This window comes from Aedes aegypti, chromosome 3 (genome assembly GCF_002204515.2).
Source record: "Aedes aegypti strain LVP_AGWG chromosome 3, AaegL5.0 Primary Assembly, whole genome shotgun sequence".
Taxonomy (NCBI): domain Eukaryota; kingdom Metazoa; phylum Arthropoda; class Insecta; order Diptera; family Culicidae; genus Aedes; species Aedes aegypti.
Window position 1 is genome coordinate 316,446,411 of NC_035109.1, and position 12,265 is coordinate 316,458,675.

The 12,265-nt window shown below is 41.8% G+C and overlaps 1 protein-coding gene across 1 annotated transcript; it reads right to left on the reverse strand.

Annotated features, from left to right (window-relative positions):
* Positions 1–9,087: 9,087 nt before the first annotated feature.
* LOC5580238 (TATA-box-binding protein) lies at positions 9,088–11,394 on the reverse strand. Its single transcript, XM_001662382.2, has 4 exons — positions 11,290–11,394; positions 10,841–11,223; positions 10,152–10,583; positions 9,088–9,546 (listed from the first exon to the last, which is right to left on the reverse strand). The coding sequence occupies exons 2-4, from the start codon at positions 11,090–11,092 to the stop codon at positions 9,271–9,273; spliced, it is 960 nt and encodes a 319-aa protein (XP_001662432.1). The 5' UTR covers positions 11,093–11,223; positions 11,290–11,394; the 3' UTR covers positions 9,088–9,270.
* Positions 11,395–12,265: the final 871 nt, after the last annotated feature.

The window sequence follows — 12,265 nt, forward strand, 5'->3', positions numbered from 1 at the left end:
GAAGATCGTCCTAAGCACACGTCGTTCAAAAACTCCTAGCGCTTGCAGGTCCTCTTCGAGCATTGTCCACGTCTCATGCCCGTAGAGGACTACCGGTCTTATAAGCGTCTTGTACATGGTACACTTAGTACGGAAGTGAAGTTTACCAGACCGCAAGGTCTTGTGGAGTCCATAGTAAGCACGACTTCCGGCGATGATACGTCTTCGAATTTCTCTGCTGCAGTTGTTATCCGACGTTATCAATGATCCGAGGTAGACGAATTCGTCTACCACCTCGAACTCATCCCCGTCGATCGTCACGCGTCTGCCTATGCGAGCTCTATCGCGCTCGGTTCCTCCAGCCAGCAGATATTTCGTCTTCGACGTATTTACCTTCAATCCAACCCTATCTGCTTCACATTTCAGCCTGGTATACTGTTCAGCAACCACCTGGAACGTTCTTCCGACAATGTCCACGTCGTCAGCGAAACAGATGAACTGGCTGGATTTATTGAAGATCGTGCCCCGCATGTTGAAGCCCGCCCGTTTCATAACACCTTCTAGCGCAATATTGAACAGGAGGCAGGAAAGACCATCGCCTTGTCGAAGTCCTTTGCGTGTTTCAAACGGGTCCGATAATGCACCCGATATCTTCACACAGCACTGTACACTATCCATCGTTGCTTTGATCAGTCTAGTCAGTTTCCCGGGAAAACCATTCTCGTCCATAATCTTCCATAGCTCTTCGCGGTCGATGGTATCATAGGCCGCTTTGAAATCGATGAATAGGTGGTGCGTAGGTACTTGATATTCGCGACACTTTTGGAGGATCTGCCGCAACATAAAGATTTGATCTGTCGTTGATCGCCCGTCCACAAATCCGGCTTGATAACTTCCCACAAATCTGCTTGCCAGTGGCGATAGACGGCGGAAGATGATCTGGGAAAGCACTTTATAGGCTGCATTAAGAATGGTGATCGCTCGATAGTTTTCACATTCTAACTTGTCACCCTTTTTGTATATTGGGTATATTATTCTCTCCTTCCACTCCTCCGGTAGCTGTTCTGTATCCCAGATCCTGGCTATCAATCGGTGCAGACAAGTGGCCAACCTGTCCGGGCCCATTTTAATAAGTTCCGCTCCAATACCATCCTTTCCAGCTGCTTTGTTGTTCTTGAGCTGTTTGATAGCATCCTTAACTTCGCCTATTGTGGGAGTTGGCCCGTCTCCCTCATCCGCCGTACTGATATAGCCATTCCTCCTGCTGTCTTGATCTTCCTGCTCTGCGCCGTTTAGGTGTTCATCGTAGTGCTGCTTCCACCTTTCAATCACCTCACGTTCGTCCGTCAAGATACCTCCATCCTTATCCCGGCACATTTCGGCTCGCGGCACAAAGCCTGTGCGGGATGCATTCAGTTTCTTGTAGAACTTACGTATTTCTTGAGAACGATACAGCTGCTCCATCTCTTCGCACTCCAACTCTTCCAGGCGGCGCTTTTTATCCCGGAATAGATAGGTCTGCTGTCTTCGCTTCTGTTTGTATCGTTCCACGTTTTGACGGGTGCCTTGCTGCAGCATCATCGCCCGCGCTGCATTCTTCTCGTCCAAAACCGTCTGACACTCCTCGTCGAACCAACCGTTCCGTCGATTTGCTACCACAAACCCAATGGCACCTTCCGCTGCGTTGTTTATGGCTGCTTTTAGGCTACTCCAGCAGTCCTCAAGAGGGGCTTCGGTGAGCTCTCCCTCTTCCGGCAACGCTGCTTCAAGGCTTTGCGCGTAATCAGTTGCGACTTCGGGTAGCTTGAGTCGTTCCAGATTGTACCGTGGCGGGCGTCGGTACCGAATGTTGTTCACAACGGAGAGTCGTTGGCGCACTTTAACCGTCACTAGGTAGTGGTCCGAATCGATGTTTGCGCCGCGATAAGTTCTGACGTCGATAATGTCCGAGAAGTGTCTGCCATCAATCAAAACGTGGTCGATTTGCGATTCAGTTTGTTGGGGTGATCTCCAGGTGTACCGATACGGAAGGCTGTGCTGGAAGTAGGTACTACGTATGGCCATGTTTTTGGAGGCGACGAAATCAATCAGTCTAAGGCCGTTTTCGTTCGTAAGCTGGTGTGCGCTGAACTTCCCTATAATCGGTCTAAATTCCTCCTCCTGACCAACCCGAGCGTTGAGATCTCCGATAACGATTTTGACATCATGGCTTGGGCAGCCGTCGTATTCACGTTCCAGCTGCGCGTAGAAAGCGTCCTTATCGTCATCGTCACTTGCTAGGTGAGGGCTGTGCACGTTGATTATGCTGATATTGAAGAAACGGCCTTTGATCCTCAACTTGCACATTCTGTTGTCGATTGGCCACCACCCAATCACGTGCCTCTGCATTTCGCCCATCACGATAAAAGCTGTGCCCAGCTCATGTCTGTTGCCGCAGCTCTGGTAGATGGTATAACCATCCCTATACGTATGTACCGTCGACCCTTTCCAGCAAACCTCCTGCAGCGCTACGATGTCGAACTTGCGGACCCTCAATAATTCGGAAAGAATGCGGGTACTTCCCAAGAAATTGAGAGACTTACAGTTCCATGATCCGAGTTTCCAATCGTTAGTCCGTTTTCGATGCCTGGGTCTATGCCGATTGTTCCGGTCCGAATTTACATTGTATGCTTCCTGTACTGATGATTTTTACGGCTGGCTTGTAAGGCCTGCACCAACCCCCTGTCTCGCCGGAGGATCATCGTGCACAGCACTGTTTAGAGTCCCACGCTGGCACTAGGACGATGATCAGCCGCTCCTAACATGGAGAACAGACGCTGTTTTGAGCCGCCCCTAACATGGAGAACAGACGCTCTGATAAGCTACACCCTCAGAAGAGAGGAGAGGAGCCCCCCTTCCCTGTCAGCATACGACCAAGGTTCCACCAGGGTTGGTTACCCGATCTTCCCTACGGTTACTCGTATCCCAGGCGGCACCACGGGGAGGTATTGATAGGAGTTACTGGACAAGAGGCTAAGGACCACAAATGGGGTCTATTTTATACCTGCAGGTACGCGAAGTACCGATGGTACGCATTGTCCAGTCATTTACCACCCCTATTAACGATCACACTTAAATTATTTTACGGATTCCTGTAAAATCTCAACAGCTGAACGGTTCGGTAAATTAAATTACCGGAGTACGGTAAATTTTCACAGTATTCGGTAAAAATTCACCGGAATCCGTAAAATTCCGACGAAAATACGGTGTTTTATTTCACCGAACTGTTCAACTGTTGAGATTACGGTGAAATTCACCGTAGGAGATTAGTGTGATTGATAAATTTTAAATAAGCAATTATCTTTGTGTTAATTACCGATTTTCATTGATTGACTTATGATATTTAGTAATGAAATTCTTCACCAAAATCATAAGTAAAACTTTAAAATTTCAACAATAATTACTGTGGCACCAAATCATAATTATTCTTTAAAAAATTATTAAGTTTTTTTGCCTCAGTGTACAAATCGGAGTTAAAATTGCTAAAAGGAACCTCATGTTCCGGTGGGGATCGAACCTACCACCCACATGTTGAAGAAGTGTAATCGATGGGAAAGACCTGATGTCGCTCGCATTCAAGATAAGGAAAGACGTGGGTAGTTTATTCAGTACAAAGGATTCCGATGAGCTGAGAGACGCTTTGATTGAAGGCTCGTCAGTTCATTTATGTGCTCCTGAGAAATATGTAACTCTAAGTACAACCAATACAGTGGGATTCCGTTTTTGGCACGCTCCGTTTTTGGCATGCTCTGTTTTTGGCACCCCCCGATTTTAGCAACAAAATGGATCCGTTTTTGGCAACATTTTTCAATATTATTAAAATTTGTTTTTTTTTCTGTAAATATTATTGTGTCGTTTGTTTTAGTCATTTGAAAAGCATTCCAGAGTTCAATTTTCGCCGATATTTCTCAGAATGTCACCAACTTCTAGGAGCACCGTAGTCGTACCGTTTCATGAAGTCATTAATCTCTATGAGTATCTACTAGTATCAACTAGAGTTCCAACATCTTTTCTCAGGCATTCACGCTTTATGACCAGCCCACTTGAGTATGCCGGTAGACAATTGTAACTAGTAAAAGTCAGCTTTCTTCAGCTTTTCTTAACAAAGCAACATTGACATAAGAGGAACAAAAAGTCTAAAAACACACAGAGTTTTCAACTACAATTTCGTTTCGCCATTTCAGCTCACTGTTCTTTTTATTGTAGAACTACTTACATTGCTTATGTAGAACATACCATAGCAAAAGAAGCAAATCCCTTTTTTAAGAAACGATCCAACATTGTAATCCAGTATTACACATCCAAGAGTATACTACGTAGGGTCAGTGTTTCCTTAGTGGACAGTCCCCTATAGTCGCACTAGTGGCTTTTTTCGGCCGTTTGGCTATAAATCTCTTCAAAATATTTTTTGACGTGAAGATCAGTAGCTATTTATCTAAAAACCATTGATACACAGCTTGATTGTGTTCAAAAAATGATCGAAATAATAAGTTTTGCTTTACTGAGAGAAACTATTTTTTATTATACGAAATAATTAATGAATTAAGATTTTTTTATATCAAACGAAAGCTTTTGATCCACACTTTGAAGGAAAAATATAAAAGCTTTGTAAAAATACGGTTTCGATTAGTATTTTGCCAACGCCGTGATGCTAGTGCTACTATTGGAACATAAATTAGAAATAGTGCTACTATAGGCACATCTATTCCTTTAGTGGCACAAGCGATAATAAATACAAACATATGAGTTTTCGTAGTTTTCATATTTTTTCCACAAAACCAAGATAAAAAGCTTTCAGATGATGTAAAAATAATGACGCTAGCGTTATTTTTGATTTTATACGAATATTTGCTCTTAGCTATGCGGCTATTGGTACATCGACCCTACCATATCAAGATTTAATTCAAGTATGCTTGCCGCATGAAATTATCAGAATGTTCCTTACGAGTGACCCCTGGCTGGGTCTAGGGGTTGTCTAACCGGATTCCGGAGAATCCTTACGTTTTTGGACTCCTATGTTTTTAATATGAGCTTCTGAGAATTTTCAACGAATTATTAGAAATACTGAGCTAAATTTGGGAATTCCTATCGGATATTACTTAGGGGTTTCTTGCTGGAACCCGAGAATGTATATTGTGGATGCTGTGCAAAATCTGTCGATTCCATGTAAACTTATAGGATTTCTAAGGCAGCCTGTGAATTTTTAGAGGAATAATACGGATTCTTAAGGTGAAGATGAATCGAAGCCAAAATTCAAATTTTCAAGGGCACGGATCTAGAGAACCTAACACTCGTTTGAGCTGAAAACCTAATCGAGCCAGTGACCAATCGATTAAGTTTTCAGCTTAAATAGATGTTTGCTTCTCTAGATCCGTGCTCTTGAAAATTTGAAGTTTGGCTTCGATTCATCTTCACCTTTATTGTATTTTGAATATTTTTGGTAAGATCTTGAGGATTCTGAATAGGTTTCCAGTGGAATGTGGGATTGCTAGTGGCACTCTAGAAAATCCTTTTGAGACCTTCGATCGGAAACTTGAGAATTTTCTGCAATATCGCAGTGGAATCTTGAAAGTTCAAGTGCTATCTTCAAAATTATTAGCAAGCTCTTGGGTAGATGTGAATTCCTATCTGGCTCCTTAGTAAGATTCAAAGAATTCTAAGCAAGATTCTGTGGATTCCTAGCAAGCTAGTTTAGAATACAAACGGGTTCTATACCAGTTTGTAATAATTTTCAGAGGAATTTTTCATCCATATTTAAAAGACAATATACACCGTCTTAAACCAAAGGCTGCACTTATATTATACAACGGAATTCATTGAAGATGAAACATTTTTGTTTGACGAAAAGATTCCTCCGACAGTGGCGAACCTCCACGAAATCGAACCTACACTCCGTAGTATAATACGCTTAAACGATTGACGCCGCTAACCTCATGGCTACGAAGCCCACATTTCTATGGAAAACCCTTGCGTAGTCAATATTATGTTCCAAAAAATATAATAGTTTTTTTTATTAGTACAGCAAACGATTTCAGCTGTTTTCGTGTGCTCTTTGACTGTAGTCAGTCATTTGATATCAGATGCCTTACTATGCAATGGGATTAAAATAGAAACCGTTTTTTCTTTAAGTTTATTTAACTAGAATCATTCAGTGTTGTAACACCTAGAACTTTTTTTTTTGTAAATACGCTTCCGATGAAATTTTTGTATTCTTACACTACTTTGAGGAATTGTTCTATTCTTGAACAAAGGTCACTTATGCGATTCTTGTTTTTACATGATCTAGGTATACACATATAAAGTTTATAAAACATCATTGAAGATATTTCAGCTATGAAAAGTGTGTAGAACGCCTATCAAAATAAATATGACGAATCTTCAGATTTATAACATAGTCCTATCCTACGGAAATCTCCTTCGAAATGGACCGTTCGGAAGTCTGGTCATCGTTTAGTTCCATAATTATGATGGAACAACGTCAAAATGATATTTTTGAAAATAAAAAAATGGGTTCCGATTTTGGCACGGCTCCGTTTTTGGCAACTGAAAATTTCGACTTTGTTGCCAAAAACGGAATTTCACTGTTCTATCAACGAATGGTAAATTGCGGACGGAAGACATATTTACTTTTGGAAATGATGAAAAATGTCTCCGTGGGCCATTTTGGCTCTACCTACATACAAAAAGTGGCGAAAAGCGCCTAAGTCCGATCATTAGCTATTTTACATTTTAACCTGACAAGTTTTAAAATATATGACGTAGAATTTTGAATATTTTTTCTACATTTCTACCCATGAACGTAGTCCCACACTAGAAATAATATTTCAATTCAAATTACGGGAGTTATTCAACAATCACATTGGGCATACGCGTTTTTGACCCATTCTCACACTGATGACGATATTTTAAATTCTCGGGGATTTCAAAATCCCGATTGTTGTCCGGGTCACAGTCTATCTATAAATTTGTATGAATTTCTCAATGCTAATGCCAAATAAATGTCGGTGGGGATTGCTCATCAAACCTTCCGGTCCGCCTCATAGTTACGTACTATTTGGTGCTGGGTGTAGTTCTTGTTTTTCCAGCTGTATTGAAAAGCATGAGCCATAGTCTTTGGCATACAATCGGATCTATCTTTAGCAGAAAAGAACCGAAATGTCTATCGACGACCGGTGATTGCTAGCAGATATAGTGGAGAGCTTGTCTTGAAACGTTCATCGCTTCAAGCTAGTTGAAAAACTGAATACACTGATTGCCTGTCGATCAGAGCCGAACTAGGCATAGATCGTATACATACATCTGAATCTACATGTCTCCGATGTATTACATCGTTCCAGGTGGGAGTTATCTGATATGTGAATAAGGTACCATAACAGAATTTTCCATCTGAACGAAGTGATAAATCATAATATTCCGCAAACTGTATCACACATCTACAGAATGTATTGCGTGAAGTTAAGACATAGCAGAGTATTGGGTACATAGGACCAAGTCCCTGCCGGGTGGCGCGAAACTGATGAGCGATAGACAATAGAATCAACAACACTGCCATAAGGGATAGTAAGCATGTGACTATTGTCGAAACTATGATTAGGAGGCAAATCAACATCCCAAGATCAAATTTTTGTTACAACCCAATGTAGGTATTATTAAATTAGGCTGTAGAAAATGATAAATATCTGATCACCTAGGAACCTTGCAACAGGTAATAAATGCTTGTAGTCTGTTTTCTTCGAATACACATGTATAAATTGTTAAAATTGCCGAATCATACGCGGAATTTATTAAACGGATCATGAAATTAGGACTGAAATCATAATGATGATAGATTATCAACTTTCCTTTCGTCTTGCTATTTGTTACCGTTAGAATCACCAAACTGATTGGTTTCCCACTACTTACACCAATACAACAGCACGAAAACTGAAGTATTATAATCGCGCGTTGGAACTTTCAATATCCATATATTACATCAATAGTGAATTCTTGTATGTAGCCAGTATAAATAACAGAATCATCAACTTCTTGAACATTCTTTAACTGAAAACAGGATGCTTTTTTTTATCAAACATGCTCAATCTGCACCTAAAATCTCGGATCCAAATAGTTTTCTAAATAAAATTGTGTCTAAATAAAACGTGTAGGCCAACAAAACATAATTGAGTAGGAGTTTACAAGTTACTTAGCACATGAAAAGCAGTTTAAATTAATCTATTACTAGATCAACACTAATGCTCACATTTTTATATTCTCATTTCATCATGGTCCTCATTGCTCGAGCGGAGACGGACACCCTGGAGATGGAAAAAATCGACAGCGCTACGATAAGGAAACGTAACAGATGAGAAACTATCGATACATTTATCAATTATAAAACCCCGTTTTAATGTTAACACTTTGTTTCTGTTTTTTCTGTTTTTTCTGTTTTTTTCGTTTCAGCAATCAAATAACCGAACCAACTCTACTATCTTTTCATTTCTTCTTCGTTATACTTATAGTCCTTCTGGCACTGAACCGAGTGGTGCGCCTTCCGCTTTCTTACTGGTGCTGTTTTTCCTGTACATTTGGCATAGTGTCGGAGGTGGTGTACTGTATTTGCTATACAACGCGCTACTTTCGATATTGTGCTTGGCGTGTGGGAAAGCAGTACTAGTGGTGAAGCGGAGGGCGCCATTCGGTTTAGTGCCAGAGGGACTATATCTATTTAATGTATCTGAAGCTTGTGGGACCGCTTTAATTCCGGCGCCTGCTTGTGGAAGATCCCGGTGTGCTAAACGGTATAGGACATGTTAACGGGGGAGGCTTGGTAGGTCCTCACCCAGCCCGTGTCTAGATGGGCGGATAATTGTCTGCCAGGGTGTGGATTGAGCAATTACAATTACAATTACAATTTCTCAATGCTAATGCCAAATAAATGTCATCAAAAACAAGGAACGACTAACTTATTTATTCAGAATTCATTTTATTATCGATTTTTTATGGATTAGAATTACATTCCTGCTCAGGGGAAACCGTCCCAAGTTTGGTAAAAAGGATATCATTACCTCGCAATATCCTGAAAACGTTGCATTGAACCTCATTAAAGAAATTATTTATTCAAACAAAATTGTCCTTCGCGGCGAATCAGCAATTATTTGCCTTACATTATCTCAATAAATCACTTTCAGAACGCAATGAAGAAATGCAAGTAACTCAGGAAAATCAAGGGCATAGTACTTAACATATAATAAAAGGAATGAATCTTCCCCAGGGTTACTGCTTTTTGAAACTCTTCAAAATGGGATAAATGTTATCGAACGCATCGTAGATCTCCTGCCGCACCTTGGCCCCTGTCAGTACCACCTTTCCGGACACGAATATCAGCAGCACGATTCTCGGCTTCACCATACGGTAGATCAATCCGGGGAACAACTCTGGCTCGTAGGAGCTGAACTTACCGTGGGTTAGCACCAAACCTTCCAACCGAATCGGAAACCGCACGTCGCAACTGCCGACCATGTTTTGTACTTTGAAGTCGAGGAATTTTGCCTAATAAAAGGATAAAAATGTTAAAATTTCAACACAAAATTAACGTAGGGAGCTGGATTCTATTCCTGGCACTTGTGATTCACTTTGGTATAGTGTTTTTTAATCTACTACTGATCTCTTATTTCAGAGCTGCTAGAGACTGAGTGTCTGAAAATTAGGAACTTTAGGGTCAGGAGCAGGAATCTGGTAATACAAGTTTCCATGATATTTTTGTAGAGAATCCTAGCCATTAACTGTATGGATTTTCTTTGGATTTACAATAAGTACCTAGGTGGCTTGAATTTTTGAAACGAAGAATTCCTTTCTCTTGTATCTCTAAGAATCCCTTGAAAATTCACTGGATGAATTTTTAGACAAAATTTAAGAGAATCGATGACAGAATCTCAGATGAATTTCTGGGGTGGTCACTGAAGTAGTCCTCGAAAGTATTTGAAAAGAAATAACTCGAATAATTTCTAAAGTTTTTTCCTCGAGGTTTCTCTGAGCCTCTGGAAGTTTCCACCAGTATTCACTGCTAGAGTTCCAGACAATTCTGCCCAGAAGCTCCCTAAAGTGAATCACGGAAGTGTCCAAGTAGTTCATTACCCCATGTAAGCAACTCTCACCGTAAATCCAAGTTTCTGGATGATTCGCGCGTACTTTCGGGCCGCCAGTCGGGAATCCTCCTCGCTCTTCGCCCCGGTGCACACCATCTTCCCGCTGGAGAAAATCAACGCCGTGGTTCGTGGTTCTCGGATTCGCATGATAACGGCGGCGAAACGTTTCGGATTGTACTCGGCATTACGCGCGTGCAGAGCGATTTTCTTCAGATCCAGCCTACAGCTGAGGTTCACCGTGGACACAATATTCTGCAACTGGGGCAGGATGGCCGGTTCGCTCGGGGTCATCGGAGTCATTGGCGTGGCAGGACCCATCGTCTGGTGGATGTTCACGCTTCCGATGTTGTCCGGATCCCGCACGCTGCTTCCGCTGTTGTGTACGGGGGTGGCTGAAGCCTTGCTCTCCGTCATCGGCACCATCGGGGACATGAGGCTTTGCTGTTTAAGGGAAGACAAAGAAATTTCAATTTACGTGCATTTGTATAAGGAAATTCAATGTTCAGGGTGGCCACCATAAAAAGGACCTCAAGGATTTCATCTCGTTTCTAAAAGAATAACTATGAATTTGTATGTTTTTATCACACTATTTAAAAAATAGGGATGTTTTCTAAAGCAGTAACACGAATTCACGAAATGTGATCGAAGTGATCATTTTACAAGGTTTGGTGGCCACCCTGATTACCCTCATGTCTTACCGGTGTCTGTGGTTGGATCATGCTCTGTGGGGCCGCGAAACTGGGCGCATACGTGTGCATACTTTTGCCGGGTGTGTTCATTCCGGAGGGTAATCCGTAAGCGCTGAGGCCTCCCATCGGAGTCATGTGGGGCATGGATTGCTGCTGCTGTTGATAGGCATGTGGCAAAATCTGTTGATCCTCTTCCGGTTGATGTAGCGGGGTGCCGATACTCGGGATCGAAAACCCCGGACTAAGCTGCATCTGATCCATGGTTGTTTCCGCTTGTTGTTTACGGGTTTACAATTCCGCAACGGGAGTCGAATCGATTGCACGCTTATCGGCGCCGGATAGTTCACTTCACTGCTATCACAAACGAAATAATATAAAAGTTTCTGGGTTCCCTGGATAATGAAAGGATAAAATTCGATTAAATTGCCGTGAAAAACTACAAAAATCTGGAAACTTACCCAAAATTTGCAGGAAAGCTTCGCTTTATTTTGATATTTTGACGTTTATGCGACTTTACGCGAATCATGCGAGTGTGTGAGTGCATACGGTAGAAGATTGCAGTGGCGTAGTCTAGGCTTTCCATGAGCTGGGGGCAAGGAACGCATAAGTTTTGCACGAAAAAAAAACAATCAAAAGTTCTGGACAAACATTTCAAAAGAGCACGTCGACATTGGTAAACAATGGCTTTGCAAGACGCTGTTGAGCCCAATTCAACTCGATCACGTTCACCAATACCATTATCAGGAAAAGCTAACACCAATCTGTCTGATAGTGGTGTTAGTTTGCGTGGGCGGGCTAAAAAGGGCTCAACAGCCCTTTTCAAATTTTTGTCCAGAATTGTTTGGGACACACTGCCGTATTAGGGACGATTCAAATATTACGTAACGCAAAATTTGTCAATTTTGGACCCCCACCCTCCCCCACGTAACAACTTTTGTATAGAAAAATTAAAATTTTTGTATGGACCGTAGCACTACGGAAGACCCCCTCCCTCCCCCTATTGCGTTACGTAATATTTAAACGATTCCTTAGGTGTCGGTCAGGGTAGACGCGTCACGCGAAGCGACGCGAAAATCCTTTGGAGTTTGATATTTCATTAATAATAATTGTTATTCCTTCCCGTGCAATTTTCGCTTCGCTTCGCAATTCGCGTCTACCCTGGCCGCGCCTTTATATGGTTCTGCACTGAGAACAGCGTTGCGGTTGAAAATACTATATCAGAGGGTTAAATTAAATACACAACGCCACTTGATTTGTGCAGACTAAATTCGCATTTATTTAGAATATTTTGTGCATTCAATTTTACCATGGCACCATTTGTATAGTAAAAATTACTATATCATGGTTAAAAACTTGCAGCAGACCAGAATCGAACCGAGGATCTGGTGATTGCCAAGCGCGAACGCTAGCCGCTCGGCTATCGACGCGGTTGGA